The sequence below is a fragment of the Hylobates moloch genome, unplaced genomic scaffold (genome assembly GCF_009828535.3).
Source record: "Hylobates moloch isolate HMO894 unplaced genomic scaffold, HMol_V3 SCAFFOLD_15, whole genome shotgun sequence".
NCBI lineage: Eukaryota > Metazoa > Chordata > Mammalia > Primates > Hylobatidae > Hylobates > Hylobates moloch.
In genome coordinates this window covers 71,237,523-71,255,625 of record NW_026652290.1, presented here as the reverse complement: position 1 = coordinate 71,255,625, position 18,103 = coordinate 71,237,523, and the positions used below count along the sequence as shown (strand labels likewise).

Genomic DNA, 18,103 nt, shown 5'->3' with positions numbered 1-18,103 from the left:
GTCTGGGAAGTGAGGAGCGCCTCTGCCCGGCCGCTCCGTCTCGGAGGTCTACCACGGAGGCCAGAAGCAATGTGGGGGCTGGACGTGGTGGCTCACACCTGTGGTCCCGGCACTCTGGGGGGCGAGGCGGGTTGATCACTTCGGGCTAGGAGTTCGAGACCAGTCTGGCCAACATGGCGAAACATGAAAAATACAACAGACAAACTAACCAACCAACTCAGTGACAACAAAACAGGTCTACCCTGGAGTCATACTCTAATTTTTTCTATTTTCCTCCCTTTCTGATCCTTTATCCCACTTTCTTTTTCTTCCTCTTCCTTCTCCCTCTTCTTTGTCAAATAGAGGATTGAGTTATTATCACTGATCCATATAAAGTCCCTTTCTCATTTATTTTAACTCCCACCCCCCATTTCTATTCCCCGACTTCCCATGTGCAACCTTCCTAATATGTTTGATATGCATCTTTTTGTTTGTATGTATTATTAGAAAATGTTTATTGTTTTTGTGTGCAAAAAAAATTAATAAAAAAAAATGTTATCAACAAAAAAAAAAAAAAAGAAAAAAAAAAATTTTTTTAATATATTGACAAGGCAGCAGTTGTTACTATCATGATAAGTTACTGGAGGAAGAGGGGTAAAAGCAAGAAGGTCAGTTTTGTAAAGAGGTTAATCAAAGAGTTGTCCTGATAGGCTCGTGCCCATTAGTATTAAAACCCTGATCATGCTTGTGCTTACCAGAGATACTGTAGCTCAAAATCCCAGTAAAGGAGGGAGTCCCGATGACCAACATACAGAAATTGAGTATCCTGAAAACTGATGAGAAAAGGGTGCCCCCAACAGAGCCCTGAATTATAGAAAGGAAGAGAGTCACAATCCCATCTGAAAGCCAGGCAACTAAGTTTGTCTCCCAGTCTTAATAAAATTCCAGCATTGTAATCGTACCTACTATCTGCAGAAGAGGAAGCACCAAAGAATACCCTGAGAGACCAATGTAAGTAGGAGGAAGAATACAAGCTTTCCCCAAGCAGGTTGTAACAAGGAGAGGGATAAAAAGCCTTTCCACGATAGGACAACACAAGAGTCACCGTGGATCCGGATTTCTCAACCTCGGTGCTACTGACATTTGTAGCCAGATAATTCTTTATTGTAGGAGGCTGTCTTGTGCATTGTAGGATGCTTGGCAGCATCCCTGGCCTCTACCCCTTAGATGGCAATAGCATCCCTAACAATTGTGACAACCAAAAAAATGTCTGCAGACATTGCCAAATGTCTACCGGGGGGGCAAAAATCACCCCTACGCTACGGATGAAATAACAAACAGCTTCCAGTGTTAAGTCGCTCTCTTGGTAAATAGCCCTCCCAAACCACCTCACCTCCTGAACCAGGAAACAGAGACAGAACAGAAGAATTTGTAGGAAAAATAGTAAGCTCAATTTTGCATATGTCAAGATGTGAGACAGCAAATGGAGATGTCCAAAAGATAGTTGGATATATGAGACTGGAAACAAGAAAAGAGGGCTTGGCTAGAGAAACAAACCAGAAAATTATTAGATACATTAGCTCAGAAAAAGCCTCTGTGAAAGGCTTTCTTGAATCTTCAGCCAAAATAAAAATCTCTCAATAGATGATGATTATTACCCTACACAAGCTCTACCTAGTACTTAACTAAACAAGAAGCCCTTGATGGATTTTGTCTACTGCAGGGTAATGTAGTACTCATGCACAATTTTTACCTTCATCTGGACAAACTTGCCATATGTTAAGGTCTTCAGGGTAAACTCTCACATATCCTTTCTAACTGATACATAGCAACAATTTTCCCATTTGGCATATGCTCCCTCTTTTGACTCTTTGTTCTCAAGTCCATTGTTCCATAGTTTATGTGTTCTGAATAGATATTTGTTCTCTACTGCTGCAGATACATAATTAGTAAAAGCAGATGCAATTCTCAATATTAAGAGTTACACAGAGTGAGTTTTCCAACATTATCATTAAAGAAATTCTATACTAGAAGGCTCAAAGACTCCAAATGAATTATTTTTCTTTAACAGAAACCTCTCTAACAGTTTGAATACACCTCAGTTCAAACGCCTATTTTCCTGAATGTCTGTTTTTGATTGAGAAAATTTACTTAAATGTAATTTTCCAAAAAATTAGAAGACACATTTCTACGTATGAGTAAGTTCACTTGTTAAAAACCTATTCAAAATGTTTTATGAAGAGTTACATTTCATGTAAAAATAGCAGTGAAGAAACAATTTTCCTAACTTAAGACATATAATATGGTTAACAAAATATAGTCAAAGCAAAATAAATCTGAAAAAGTAAATAGGGATATTTTGCATATGTTATGTTCAATTTAAACTTGTTCCTTGTGCGAAATCTTCCCCCACTGTGTGTTCTTTCATTTTTTCAACTAGGTTAAAAATTTTTTTAAGTGAGGTAAGTTGAAATTTTGTTCTAGAATAGTCTTTTAAAATATCAGCCAGTTCACAGAATGTGCACTCAGCTTATCTCCACAGTTATACCATACCAACAGACTGGTATATATTCAGTAAAGACAGGTATAAAGAGTGGTTACATTTCCTTTTAGATATGATAAAATATTACACAGAGAACATAACTCCACAGACATTCCAAAGAGAAAAATTAAGTTTAGCATTTTTCTGACCACAAGCTATATACAGAATAAGCAGATTTTTAGGACCTACTTTTGTGTATATAATCCTTATTAAAAATAAAAGGATATCATACAATTAAAATATCAGTAAACATCTGCTTTTCTTTATATGTTCCTTAGGCTAAGATTATAAAATCAGATACGATTTTTACTGAAGGGAATTACTAGCCATCTCCCTAACAACCCCATCTTTTCCTCACACAAGAAAATGCAAATTACGTCTAATTTGTGTTTGCCAATGAATCTTATCACTTAAAATTACAACACAGCTAGAGAAGCAAGAGAAGGAAAAGTAGTGAAGTGTGTTTAAAAGTTATTCTTTCTTACCAATATGTTGCTGTAGAATCCAAGCGTTTGAGGCACGAGCAGAGAGCATCCTTTCAACAGCTGGTGCAAGTGTCTTCCAATTAGTAAACTCCAAAGTGAAGATAAGGGTGTCAATGCTGACTGAGTCAATCCTATGTTAGCAAGATGTTAATATGATATTAGAAACAAAACATGCCACGGGTTCGTACTTGAAACAAACACCATATACCTTTTCTTACAAAATCTCAATGAGGAGGGCAGACAGAAAACCAGGGCATGTTAAGTATTTATGTAACTAGAGGCAAGATCAGCGGATACTACGAATCATCTACAGGTTCCTATTAACTGAACTGACTTTCTATGTAGCTGTCTAAGAGATGACAAGAGGAACCTCAGAGAGAGTAGGAACTTTCCTTCTCATGGGTGACAGCACCAATGACATCAGTGGATTTGCCATTATTTCCTCCCATTTGGACTATCTTGCCAAATGTAAATTGACCATCTTTACAGACATATAATTTAATAATCCTAAAAGTATAAAGCCCAAACACCCCAAGTTATCCCTAAACTGAGTGTACAAGTGTACAAGTATGGCTTGTTTCTGCCCAACTCTCAGGGATGCACAGCTGTTCTCCTCTAAGAACCTTCCCCCCATTATAAATTCAGCCCTAACCGATATAACAGGATAAGACTAGTCTTTAAGGACTGAAAGAAGGGGTTCCAAACAGGCCTTCCTCTGTTCTTTCAAAATAATGTCAGATTCCCTACCAACCCACTCAAAAGAGGCTAACCCAAAATTTATAAGCACTTGAAACCTAATGGAAAGAACACTGGCTTAAGAAAAGTCTTGATGTTTAATACTGCTTCTGCTACTTATGAACAGGTTGCCTGAATTCTTTAAGCTCTAGCTCCTGCTCTTTAAAATGAGAATAATACATAAGCTGCCCATTTCAGGGAACTATATGTGAAAATAGTATGAGATAACATAGTAAATACACTTTTAAAACTATAAAGTATTATATGAAAAATTGGTATTACCAGAAATGATTTGAAAACTTCAGTATTATATTTTTAGAAGCTTTAAAATTTAGTCAAACCTTTAAAAGAACTCTAAATCCTAACAAGATTACTTATCCTGTATTCAATTAGACACCCCCCTACCATCACAATGGTTGGAGAAAAAAAAGTCACTAGGGCTTCTGGTAATTACTACCAAAACACAAATTCTTCTCAAGGTCACCTCTTTGGAGATATTACTGAGCAACAACAACTAAAGAAGGAAAGGAAATAAAAGGAAAGAAGATAAACTGAATAACAATCTAAGCTTATCATCTCAAAGACGCTTCTGGTAATTTGGAGTCAAAATATCTTTGAAATGATGGACTAAAGATTATGAAAATTATTTCCCAAATTCTTAATTCTCCAATATGCAAACATCTAAGGAAGAATTTAAAGTGTAGCACAGATGTCTTGGGAAAACATTTTATTTCTCAGCGTATCTCAGTGAAATCACAACTTATCAGAAATACTGAGGATAAATGAAATGATAAAATACATTCAAAGACAAACAATTTCCTTGACTTTCTAGGGGTCCCAAACCAAAGGTTACTTGGTTCTGGTTCTTTATTTCTTTTTTAATGATTTCATTTTTCTGCCTTAATGCACTTTAGGTCTTACTGTGACCAAATAGAAAGTCATTTTTATGCAGTTATCTGAACATATACATGACAAGTAAATCTGTTAGCACAGTTTTAGTTAACGGTGAGTTTATTTTACCAACACTGATAATGCCACTAAAAATGTATTGTTACTTTACTATCGTGACCATTACATTGTATAGAACAGTTGTACAATCATAAACGAGTGACATTTAATCAATTAAATGCACAAATGACATTTATGTTCTATTCTCCCATTAAATGGCGGTGGGGTGCACAGGCAGAGGTAGACTTAAAGTCTTGCATTTAAATATTGTGACAGGCAATTATTCAGCCAGATACATTTTCAAGACTGTTTAAGACAAGCAATACCCAGAAAATACGTTTATAATTTACGTGACAAAGATTAAGCAACAGACCTACATGTGATATAAATAACAATCAAAATCCACTTTAACAACATATTGGAATTTTTATAGAATGTTTCTTATAATGGCTCTTTGAATGTAAATTTGATCAAAGAAAGCAAAACATTTATCATATGCAGTGTAAACATTGGCTTTACCCATTCAATAGAAGATTAGTGAACAAAAATTTGACCATGTTAAGCATTTTCATTGCTAAAGTTAAATTTTCCAGTGTATTTTTTCAAATGAATATAAAGTAACCAAAGTTACTCCTCAGGATTAAAAAACATGTAATTGGCATTCTCCATTCAGAATACCGAAAGTTTTACAACTTACTTCAAAATAGTTTCCACTTTACTAGTTCTTAATTCTTTTCTATTTCACATATCCGATAAATACAGCACACACCCAATGGCTTATTGCGACAAAAATTCTCAACTGTTCACAAGTGGGGGAAAATGGGGGAGCTGTATCAGAATTGGGGAAAGGGAGGATAAATTACAAAGCCTTCTAAGAGAATAAAGCTAAATAAATCCTTCTCCCTACAAGTAGTCCATTTAGTTGGCTGGGGAGGAAAGGAAAATAGGCAATGTTTGATTTTTTTCCCCCTGCTTAGGTTTTTCCTAATTTAGGAGCAGGAAGAAGCAAGAAAAATTGGCACAAATCCCTCAGGTTATGCAAGGGATTAAGGATGACTAAAATCGAGTAATAGAACTATAGGGCCGGGTGCGGTGGCTCATGCCTGTAATCCCAGCACTTTGGGAGGCCGAGGCGGGTGGATCACGACGTCAGGAGATGGAGACCACGGTGAAACCCCGTCTCTACTAAAAATACAAAAAAGGAGTCGGGCGCGGTGGCGGGCGCCTGTAGTCCCAGCTACTCCGGAGGCTGAGGCAGGAGAATGACGTGAACCCAGGAGGCGGAGCTTGCAGTGAGCCGAGATCGCACCACTGCACTCCAGCCTGGGCGACAGAGCAAGACTCCATCTCAAAAAAAAAAAAAAGAACTATAGATAGCCCTCCACATCCTAAGAGTCAACCAATGGTAGATTGAGAATACTAACAACAATAATGAAAAATAACAATACAACAATAAAAAATAACACAAATTAAAAAATACAGTACAACAACTATTTACATAGCATTTATATGGCATTAGGTATTATAAGTAATCTATAGATGACAAAGTATATGGGAGGAAGTGCATAGACTAGACACAAATACTATGCTATTTTATATAAGGGACTCGAGCATCCATGTGTCAGAGGTATATGAACCAGAGCAACTCCATCTTGAATAGGGGCTAGGTAAAATAAGGCTGAGACCTACTGGGCTACATCCCCAGGAAATTAAGGCATTCTTAGTCACAGGATAAGACAGGAGGTCCGCACAAGATACAGGTCACAAAGAACTTGCTGATGAAACAGCACTTGGTAAAGAAGCTGGCCAAACCCCATCAAAACAAAGATGGTGATGAAAGTGACCTCTGGTCATCCTCATTGTTCATTATATGCTAATTATAATACATTAGCATGCTAGAAGACACTCCCACCAGCCCCATGACAGTTTACCAATGCCATGGAAACTTCAGGAAGTTACCCTATAGTCTAAAAAGGGGGGAACACTCAGTCTTGGGACTTGCCCACCCCTTTCCTGGAAAACTCATTCATGAATCATTCACCCCTTGTTTAGCATGTAATCAAGAAGTAACAATAAGTATAAGCAGCTCAGCAGCCCGTGCTGCTGCTCTGCCTATGGAATAGCCATTCTTTTGTTCCCTTACTTTGTTAATAAACATGATTTCACTTTACTCTATGGACTTGCCCCGAATTCTTTCTTGCATGAGATCCAAGAACCCTCTCTTGGGGTCTACATTGGGACCCCTTTCCAGTAACACATGGATTTTGGTATCTGAGGGGGATGAGACTCAAGGCATAATTCGCCTTAAATTCCTGCCAGCTGTGAGCCTGTGAAATCGAACAAGTTATCTACTTCCAAAATTCAATGGTGGGACAGGTGTAAGACAAACATTCCGATTCCAAAAGGGAGACATATCCAAGAAGCAAAGAGTGATAGGACCCAGGTAAGTCCAAAATTCAAGAGGATTATCTTAAGACTCCAAGATAATCTTCCCTGACTCCACGTCAAGGCTTCCTGGATAAACTGGGGTGGGGGCTGAGCCTCCACTACCTCAGGAAGCTCCACCCCATGACTTTGCTAGGCTCAGTTCCACCCCTATGGCACCCCTATGGCTTTGCCCAGACTTCAGCTCTCCCAAGATGGCACTTCATGCTGGTAGCTCTACAGTCCTGAGGTCTCAATAGCAGCCCTGCTCCCATGGGTCCTCTAGGCACTGCCCTGATAGAAACTCTGTGGCAGCTCTAATCCTACATTTCCACTGGGCATTGCTCTGGAAAGGCTCTCTGCAGTGGCTCTTCCCCCGGGACAGGTCTCTGCCTGAGCCCCCAGACTGTTTTCAACAACCTCTGGAATCTAGGTGGAGGAATCCATGCCCCTACAGCTCTTGCATTCTACATGCCTGCAGAATTAGTACCACCCCACAAACCCTCCTGAAAACCATTCTGACCTCCTAGAGCCCTGGGCCTGTGATGGGAGGGGCAGCCTCAAAGATCTCTGGAAATGCCTTCAAGGTTTTTTTCTAATTGTCTTGAAGATACCTTCTATTTGTACAAATCTGCTCAGCAAAGGGTTGCTAGTCACAACCTTGGGTTCCTCACCTGAAAATTCTCTTTCATTCTTTCCCACACAGCCAGCCTGAGAATTCTCCAAAATATTCTACTCTTCTTCCCTTCTAATTATAGATTCTGTCCTAAGTCATTCCTTTGCCCTCACATCTCACTATAAGTGGCCAAAAGTAGCCATGCAGCAGCCTGAATGCTTTGCTACTTAGTTATTTCTCCCACCAGATATCCTAGTTCATCACTCTTAAATTCAGCCTTCCATAAAGTCCTTAGGCATAGACACAGTTCATCCCAGTTCTTCGCTAATTAATAACAAGGATGGTCTTTACTCCAGTTTCCAACAGGGTATTGCTCATTTTCATCTGAGACACCTTGTCGTAATGGCCTTTGCTATCCATACTTCTATCAACATTTTGGTCACAACCACTTAAGTAATCTCTAAGAAGGTTCAGACTTTCCTAGTCTTCTCATCTTATGAGCACTCACCAGAATCACCCCTAACACTCCATTTATGGAAATATAGGCTTTTTCTAGACTGTTCTTCCAAACTTTACCAGCCTCTACCCATTACCTAGTTCGAAAGCTACTTCCATATTCTTAGGTAATCGCTATTAGCAACAGCCCCACTTCTCAGTACCAAATTTCTGTCTTAGTCCATTCTCTGTTGCTATAACTCAATACCTGCGACTGGGTAATTTATAAAGAAAGTACATTTATTTCTTACAGTTCTGGAGACTGGGAAGTCCAAGGTCAAGGGGCCCATCTGATGAGGGCCTTCTTGCTGTGTCATAACATGGCAGAGGTCATCACTCGGTGAGAGAGCAAAAGCATGCCAGCTCCGGTCTCTCTTCTTCTTATAAAGCCACCCACCAGTCCCATCACTGGGGCACCATCTTGATGATCTTATCTAATCCTAATTACCTCCCAAATATCTCCCCTCCAAATATCATCAACAAATGAATATAAGGATTGTTTCCAACACCTGAAATTTGAGGACACATTCAAACCACAGCAGTAGGTATCAGACAGTTTCTATGTTTTGGTTAAAGAAATAAATAAATTAGAAACCAGAAAGGAGCATGAAGGCTGAAAGTACTGGGCAAGTCATATCGAGTCAGAGTTAATAGCTTTGGTAGAAGAACACAAGGAGTGTGTCTAAGAAGAAAATGAGTGCCTTAGGGACAGACACCATACGGGGTGAGAATTGAAACACAAAAGTGAAGACTTCTAGATATTTTATTGAAATTCTATAAAACAACAGGTCCTCTATTTTCCTGAAGACTTCCATTTTATTTTCTCATTTGACTTGAATTATCAGGCCAAAAGAGTCCTCTCGCTACTACAATTACTTGTCTTAGGACACTAACAATTTTTGCGAAGGCTGGAGGCTAATAGAGTCTTCTTCTTGCCCCCCAAAAAATTCTGACTCAGCGTTTGTATAATCTCTCACTGACAGCTGCCCTTCTGAGAAACTACCTGAAGTAAACAAACTATATTCTCAGATACTTCAGAAATCAGTATTTATTAAGGGTGACAAATTTCAAATACACAGGATGCTGTAGGGCAGGAGTATTCAGTCTGGTTGGCTGAGGGATAGACAACAGAAATCTCCAAAGCAGCTCCAAGCATTCATTCTTCTGTTACAGGCATTTTAAGGGAAGCACGAGGAATGCCCAGAAGTCAAAGAAATAACCCTCTTAGAAGAGCTCACTGGCATCTATCCCCTCATACCTCCTTCCAGTCACCTCTTATCTTTTCCCAGGACTCTATGCTTAAATTCAATCTCACTATTAGCAGCCACCAACTCCTTCACCCCAATTCAGCCATCACAGTCAAAACACAGATACACCCTTCTCCAAACACTGGGATCTCAACTGAAGGAAATTAAAGGTAGAATATTCACTCAAAAAGGGTAAGCCCCACTATGGTAGAATTTCTTACCAAGAATTGCACAGTAGAATCAGTGGGTCAAATCCAGCAACCAGAAGATGTGGCAACCACTCCTTATATTTTGCTTGTGCTTTAATTGCATGATTTACAAATTCATATATATGGTTCCATGGTCCCAATGAGCAACCTTTCCTCAAAAAGTAGCGAAATATCGAAAACTTCTCGTACTTCAGGCAGTATGCCAAATGAAGTTCATTTATCTGGGCTCCATATTTCAAAAGAATGTTCACAATTCCAAAGAACTCACAGCTCCACCACAAAAAATAAAAACAAAAAAAGAAGAAGTTAGACTTTGGCATAAGATACTTCTTACAAATTGTTAATAGTAGTTACAGCTGGGGAATAAGTATGACAGATTAAATAGTGGATGGTTTCTACACATCTAGTGGATTCAGATTAGAGAATGTGGTGGGGCTTTTGCTTTTTACACCCTCCTGCATGGTTTTTAATTTTCAACTGTGAACAGGTATTATTATAATTTAAAACATTCATCTTAAATAAATGTCATTTTAAAAATTATAATTGACAGAAAACTCAAATTGTGATATTTTGTACAATTAAGTATCTTTACTACAAAATACTTTGCTTAACAAAATCAATAAACAATGTGATCAATCTTTAAAACTAAATGATTCACTCTAGGAATCTCTAAGATGTCATTTTCCTTAGCAATAACCTTAGCCAATTTCCCTCCCACTTTTAAACTTACTTATTTTTCTAGAGACAGCGTCTTGCTCTGTGGCCCAGGCTGGCATGCAGTGGCACAATCAAGGCTCACTGTAACTGAACTCTTGGGCTCCAGTGATCCGCCCACTTCAGCCTCCTGAGTAGGTGGGACTACAGGTACATAACATCATGCCTGGCTAATTTTTAAATTTTTTTGTAGAGACAGAGTCTCACTATGTTGCCCAGGCTGGTCTCAAACTCCTGGCCTCAAGCAATCCTCCTGCTTTCGTCTCCCAAAAGGTATGACACCGTGACTGGCCTTACATTTATAACGGTATTTAAAAAATTTTAAAAACTTTTTTAATTAACAAAAATTTAATTTACAGTACTACATTTTAAAATTAATTAACTTCTATTATTATCTCCATTGTAGATGCAAAAACTGAAGCTGAGTCACAGAGCTAGTAATTGGCAGAACTGGGATAATGATATCAAACCAAAATCTAGCAGTGAATATGACACAGCAAATTTCTGCAATATCTCTTCTCTAACTATTATGAAAACTGAACACTTCATGATATAGTCAAATTGAAGAATATTTTAGAGCCAGATCTATGTTTTCCAAAGTAGGTTACACGGAACTTTAGTTGCTGAAAATGATCCATATGAAAAATACTCTCCAGTGAAAAAAACTGAGAAACCTTATACAGTATACAGTGAGCACGAGAAAGAAAGATAGGATGAATGTATTTTTAAACAATATGTTAGTTACATTTCCAATTATATATGCTCCATGTTTTTATTCAACTTTCAGATACCTTTCAGAAGAAGTACCTTTAAAATTAACAATGGGCCCAATCATTAACCTGAAAAAAGCAAACAAAAGTATAAAATGCCCAAAACTCCATAAACACAAGAACAATGGTAAATGTACTTAAATATAAGTTCTATCCTATGTTTCTGGACTTTTCAAATCTTTGTAGATCCATTCCTCTTTTAGGAATTCACGAAGCACACTGCAGTAAGAAAAATTCTCAAAAGCCCTCCACAAAAGAAACATGTTCAATATTATTTAATCCTGTACTTCCCAAACTTATTTAATAATACAACCCCTTTAATCCCATATAATATCTATTAACAATCTACAGAATTAGTATTCTACCAAAACACATTTTAGAAAATCAGCTCTAAACCTCTTCCAATTATTCACATTGCCTTGTATTAGAAGGGGCAAGAGCAAATCCCAAGAGGCTTATAAAACTGCACAGTGCTACAGTATAGACCTTTTCCCAAAAAAACTACCATTTATTTGAAGAATAAAATAAACACAAAATAAACTGGAGAAGCATAGAGTTTTGTCAGCATGCCCTGAGCTTCTGGGAAGGTTATTAAAGAAGGTCTCAAATACATGTGCACACTACAGAAATACAAGCAACTTCAACTTCAGGGTTCTATATGACCTTGATTATTACATGTCACTAAGCACACAATAAATCCCTGAGCATGGATAACCTCTAGTTAAAATATAAATTAGTATGTATTTCTCTTAACACTTCAACAAATTCTCTCTGTAGCCCTAATATCAAATTGAGAAAACTCTCCAAGTACTGAGATTTAAACAAAAGTCTATCTTGTGTAACATAAATATCAAGAATTAATTGTGACATAGAGGGACTGTACATTATATAAAAAGTGAACAACATCAGATACTGAGAGGAGAGATTTAAAAATTAAAATCCAATGTCTAGACCTTATTTTGAGGGTCTGCACATTTTCTACCACTCTGCTCCTTGAAGTTCAAAACTGTGCAGAAAAACAGTGCTCACATATAAAAGATGCACAGTAAGAGAAAATTCAACATGCAAACAAAATTTATTTTAAACAAATAGAAATGGGCAAATATCTTCAGCATTTTATGTTCAATTAGCAAACAAAATATCCAACTAACTTATTAGGTGAATTATAACAGTCCAAATGGTGAGTTTTACTGAATGGCTTTTGACCATTAGCTGAAAACAAGATGAAGACATTCAGTTTTGTCAGATGCGCCCACATGATATGGTGGCTAGAATGAACACAATGAATTCTATGAAACTAATGTAATAACAATGATTAGTATCAACTAGAAAAACAGACAAAATCAGGTGAGCTAAACCACAATCTACTTCTGTGGCCATATATAAAGGGCATTCATATTTGCTCAAACAGTTCTAAAACTTCTCAACTTCCCTCTTCCATTCTCATTCCATTTGGAGGAATCTTTTTCTTATATTTCCTCATTCGAGATGGATTACTCAATTATTCTTGAAAGACTGGCTTCACATCAATATAGCTGCCAACTTTTTAGCTCCAAAGGACAAAAACTGCTTTTGTTGCAGGATCTGTACAGTAGTGGAGGAGACACCTTTCCATCATCCCTGGGAGTGGTGAAAGGAGGTAAGGGTCATCCTCATAAAGAATACCTACCAAAAACATTTCAGAACACTGATACTGAGCTTAAAAGTTGAATTAGCTGAAAAAATAATAAGGAAGAGAAAACTTAAAACCTGGAGCACTTTAGGAGGCCAAGGCAGAAGGATCACTTGACCTCATAAGTTTGAGGCTACAGTGAGCAATGATTGTGCTACTGCACTCCAGCCTGGGCAACAGAGTGAAACTCTATCTCAAAACCACAATAACAACAATAATAACGAAAACCCAAAGCTGTTATTTATCATTTTCATCACCTTTTGGTGTTAATTGTACTATTTATAAAAGTAGACAAAAGTTTATTAGAATACAACAGGTCAATAGTGCAAGAAAGTCCACAAATACTAAATTAATAGAGTTCAGAGAAATACTAGGAAACATAAAAATGAGAAAAGGAAAGTCTTTTAGCCATTAACACCTGAAGTCAGATAGGTGTTAATTACAACAATCATACCAAATTAACACTATCATAACACACTCTTGCTATAAAAATAAAATTTTTAAACTTATACCATTAAACTTATTATCTATTACCAAATCCCTAAAAATTAGAGTATCAAATAATTAATTTTGGAAAATTGAGTCTTCTAAGTTACCTGATACCAGTATTGTGACCAAATTTGAATTCTTATAACCGGTAAAAGTGATATAGGAAATTCGTGTATGTCTCATTAAGAAAAGTAAGAAGGGCTAGGTGTGGTGGCTCACAACTGTAATCCCACACTTTAAAAAGCCAAGGCGGACAGATCACTTGAGGCCAGGAGTTTGAGACCAGCCTGACCAACATGGCAAAACCCCATCTCTACTAAAAATACAAAAATTAGCCGGGCGTGGTGGCATATGCCTGTAATCCCAGCTACTCGGGAGGCTGAGGCATGAGAAACGCCTCAACCCAGATGGCAGAGGTTGCAGTGAGCCAAGATCATGCCACTGCACTCCAGCCTGGGCCACAGAGCAAGAGATTGTATCAAAAAAAAAAAAAAAAAAAAAAGGGAAAAAATAACATATGATAGCTATTTTAAAATTAACATTATATTCAATTGTCCTTGCTTTATAATTGGTGACTGTAATTAATTTAATTAATTTTAGTCATGTGATTGTAGGCAATCCAAATTTTAAGATGCTTACTTATTGAAAGAAATAACCAAAAACATATTTTTCAGCTTCAATTTTTTTCCCTCAGACACAGGTTATATGACCCTCTTGACATACTAAAGTAAAACCTACTGGGAAAATGATCATTTTCTTGCTTAATTGGCAAAGCTTCATACAGAAACTCAAAATGAATGAGTCTCACTTTACATATACAGTAACTGTATAAGCAACCAGCCAGACATTAGATAATAAAAATGTGATATTTAGTTTTCTTGGAAATAATGAAAGATTTTCCTTTACCTGTTAGGTAATTGGTCTAAAAAAACAAAGATTCTGCATTTTATCAAGATGATTCCCTGTGCTTCATGTTGTCTTTATTCTATGTGATCACTTATGAAAACTCTCTAATAAAGAACTCAGGTTTTTCTACAACTATATAACTTTCTGCATTTGCCTTTTGAAGCCATTTAATTATCACTCTAGTTGAGATAAGTGACTATTATTTCACACCGACCTGTGATCCTACTTTGGTAAAATTTTTTGAACCTTGACATTTTTTGATAAAATTCCCACAATCAAATTCTACGTCTCTTTGACCTTAAAGTTTGCTATGTTCTATTTTATAGAATAAGGTGTTGCCCAATTCTAGAATGAAAAATAAAAAGATTAAGAGAATACGCCCTCCTAAAACAGATATTTTGAGGTTTTGACTTTATTTTAAAAGGCTAAAAATATAGCATTTTCCAATGACTACTTACTGAAAATCTACCTAAGAATATATTGGTTCAGTTACAAGTCTCACATGAAAGAAAATCGCTCATATGCCCTTTCGACAGCACAAAAACAAATTGTAATTATGCTTACATGGCGACTTCAAGGAGCAAAATTTCTAAGAGATGCAGAAAAAAAAAAAAAAAAAAAAAGTTTGTTAACTCATGTCTGTGGCCAAGGACTACTGTATACCATACTGCTTCACCTTTACTTTTCTTTTTCTTTTTCTTCTTTGATCTGGGGAGAGACTAGGTCTCCCTTACATTTGGTTTACAGCAGTTTGATTTTTCTGGCCATGCCTTTCTGTGAGTTTATCCTGTTTGGGTTTAACAGGCCTCTTAAATCTGTAAATTTATATCTTTATCCAATAATAGGAAGTTTTGGCAATTATTAATTTACATATTTTTTCTGTGCCCAATCTCCTCTCCTTCTGGATTTTAATGACACGAATGTTAGACCTGTTTATACTGTCCCTTCGTTCCCTGACGCTCGTTTTTTTCTTCAATCTTTTTTCTCTCCTGTACTTCCGTGAGAATAATTTCTTTAAATTTGTTTTTAACTTTTAAATTTGTTAAACATTTGTAAACACTTGTAAATTACAAAAGCTAGTTGCCCAGAGAGGGACAGTTTGAAAATATGAGTAGATATTCCAAACAGGTAATACCCTAGAATGCAAGAACAAGGCAGACACCTGTGCAAGGTGATCTGTACGTATATTAACATTGAGACCAAAGACTCTCTCACACAAAAAACTAGGGTTTTTTAAAGATAATAATTATAAATTACAAAGCATTTTCACAACTGTTAGCTCATTTGATCCTCAAAATAATTTTCTAAAGCAAGCTTAGGTGTTATTGCTATCCCTATTTTAAAGATAATGGAATGAGATTTAGCAGAATGAAGTGAAATACCCAAAGTCACACAGCCACCATACATCTGTGACTCATCCAAGCCCAAGAATCAAGCTCCATCCTTAACCCTCCACAAGGCATTGAGGAAGACTAACATATAATAAATATGCTAATCTGATACAATTATTGATTCATTAATTCACAGATATATTTTGAATGCCTAATAGGAGTTAGATCCAGAGCAAATCCCTGCTCTCAAGGAGCTTACATTCTAATGAACAAGCAGATATGTAAACAGACAAAATATTATGTCTTTAAAAAGGAGTCAAAAGGCAGCTTCTTTTTTGTTTTTGTTTTTGAGATAGAGTCTTGCTGTGTTGCCCAGGCTGGAGTGCAGTGGCGTGATCTCGGCTCACTGCAAGCTCTGCCTCCCCGGTTCAGGCCATTCTACCACTTCAGCCTCCAGAGTAGTTGAGACTACAGGCACGTGCCGCCACGCCTGACTAATTTTTTGTATTTTTAGTAGAGACGGGGTTTCAGCATGTTAGCCAGGATGGTCTCCATCTCCTGACCTCGTGATCCGCCCACCCTGCCCTCCCAAAGTGCTGGGATTACAGGCGTGAGCCACCGCACCCAGCCAAAAGGCAGTTGCTTAATAGGACGTTTTCCCCCAGCATTCTCAGCCCTGATTCTTATGCCCAATACTAGTTACTAAGAGAAATATACTTCTAGTGTGAAGAAAAGCAATTCATCCATTCTCACAATCTGGTAAACATATCCAACCTCTTTTGCTCAAGTGCTGAGCTAACCAAACAACCTTCCATATTGTCTTTAGGAACACTGGGTTGTCCGTTCCAGAAAGGGGAAATAAATACTATAAGTAACCTGTTGCTGTTTACCCTGCCCAGCTCTTCTTTTGCTGTGAATAAATAATTGTTCTGGTCTAAAAAGCAGCTGTAGGAGAGTTACTATGAGTCAATTCTCTATACCACTGCCATGCAGCGGACCTTTCTGTGATGATGTGCTATTCGGTAGGGTAGCTAGCCACACATGACTCTTGAGCATTTGAAGGGTGGTTAGGGAAAGTGAAGAAGTAATTTATAACGCTACTTAATTTTCATTAAATAGCCACATGTGGCTGGTGGCTACCAATTTGGGCAGCACAGCTCTAGACTCTTGCTACTCACAGTGTGGTCTGTGGATCAGCAGCATTGGCACCATCTTGTTAGCTTGTTCGAAATGCAGAGTATGGGCCAGGCACGGTGGCTCACGCCTGTAATCCCAGCACTTTTGGGAGGCCGAGGTGGGCAGATCAGTTGAGCTCAGGAGTTCGAGAATATCCTGGCTAACATGGTGAAACCCCATCTCTACTAAAAATACAAAAACAAAATTAGCCAGGCGTGATGGCGGGCACCTGTAGTCCCAGCTACTCGGGAGGCTGAGGTGGGAGAATGGCATGAACCCAGGAGGCAGAGCTTGCAGTGAGCCAAGATCGCACCACTGCACTCCAGCCTGGGCGATAGAGCGAGACTCTGTCTCAAAAAAAAAAAACAAAAAAAAAAAACAAAGAAAGAAAGAAATGCAGAGTATGCTGGGCACAGTGGCTCATGCCTGTAATCCCAACACTTTTGGGAGGCCAAGGTAGGCAGATCACTTGAGCTTAGGAGTTCGAGACCAGCCTGGTCAACATGGTGAAACCCCATCTCTACTAAAAATACAAAAATTAGCCGGGTATGGTGTCACATACCCGTAATCCCAGCTATTCAGGAGGCTGACACATGAGAATTGCGTAAACCCGGGAGGTGGTGATTGCAGTGAGCCAAGATGGCGTCACTGCCCTCCAGCTTGGGTGACAGAGTCAGACTCTGTCAAAAAAAAAAAAAAAGAAGAAAGAAAAAGAAAGAAGGAAGGAAGGAAGGAAGGAAGGAAGGAAGGAAGGAAGGAAAGAAGAAAGAAAAGAAAAGAAAAGAAAAGAAAAGAAAAGAAAAGAAAAGAAAAGAAAAGAAAAGAAAAAGAAATGCAGAATATCAGGCCCCACCCTAGATCTACTGACATGGTTTGGATCTGTGTTCCCACCCAAATCTCATGATGAATTGTAATCCCCAGTGTTGAAGGTGGGGCTTGGTGGGAGGTGACTGGATCATGGGGATGGGTTTCTCATAAATAGTTTAGCACCATCCTCCTTGGTAGTGTCCTCACAGTAGTGAGTTCTTGTGAGATCTAGTTGTTTAAAAGTGTGTGGCACCTCCCACACTCACTCTCTTGCTCCTGCTCCTGCCGTGTAAGAAGCGGCCTGCTCTTACTTCGCCTTCTGTCATGATTATGTTTCCTGAGGTGTCTCCAAAAGCTGAGCAGACACCAACATCATGGTTCCTGTACAACCTGTGGACCTGTGGACCAATTAAACCTTTTTCTTTATAAATTACCCAGTCTCAGGTATTTCTTTATAGCAATGCAAGAACGAACTAATACAGAAAATTGGGACTGAAGAGTGGGGCATTGCTATGAAGATACCTAAAAATGTGGAAGCAACTTGGGAACTTGGTAATG

The 18,103-nt window shown here is 38.0% G+C and overlaps 1 protein-coding gene across 9 annotated transcripts in view; it reads right to left on the bottom strand.

The window, feature by feature from the left end:
- ASB3 (ankyrin repeat and SOCS box containing 3) overlaps positions 1-18,103 on the bottom strand; it is a 125,041-nt gene that overhangs the window by 32,075 nt on the left and 74,863 nt on the right. For 8 of the 9 annotated variants that reach the window (XM_032177006.2, XM_032177008.2, XM_058428439.1 and 5 more), the window contains 2 exons: positions 9,693-9,950; positions 3,007-3,137 (listed from right to left, as the gene is read on the bottom strand). In XM_032177006.2, the coding sequence (XP_032032897.1) occupies positions 3,007-3,137; positions 9,693-9,950 (389 nt within the window). The remainder of the gene's footprint in view (positions 1-3,006; positions 3,138-9,692; positions 9,951-18,103) is intronic. The other variant, XM_058428443.1, reaches the window with a different exon arrangement.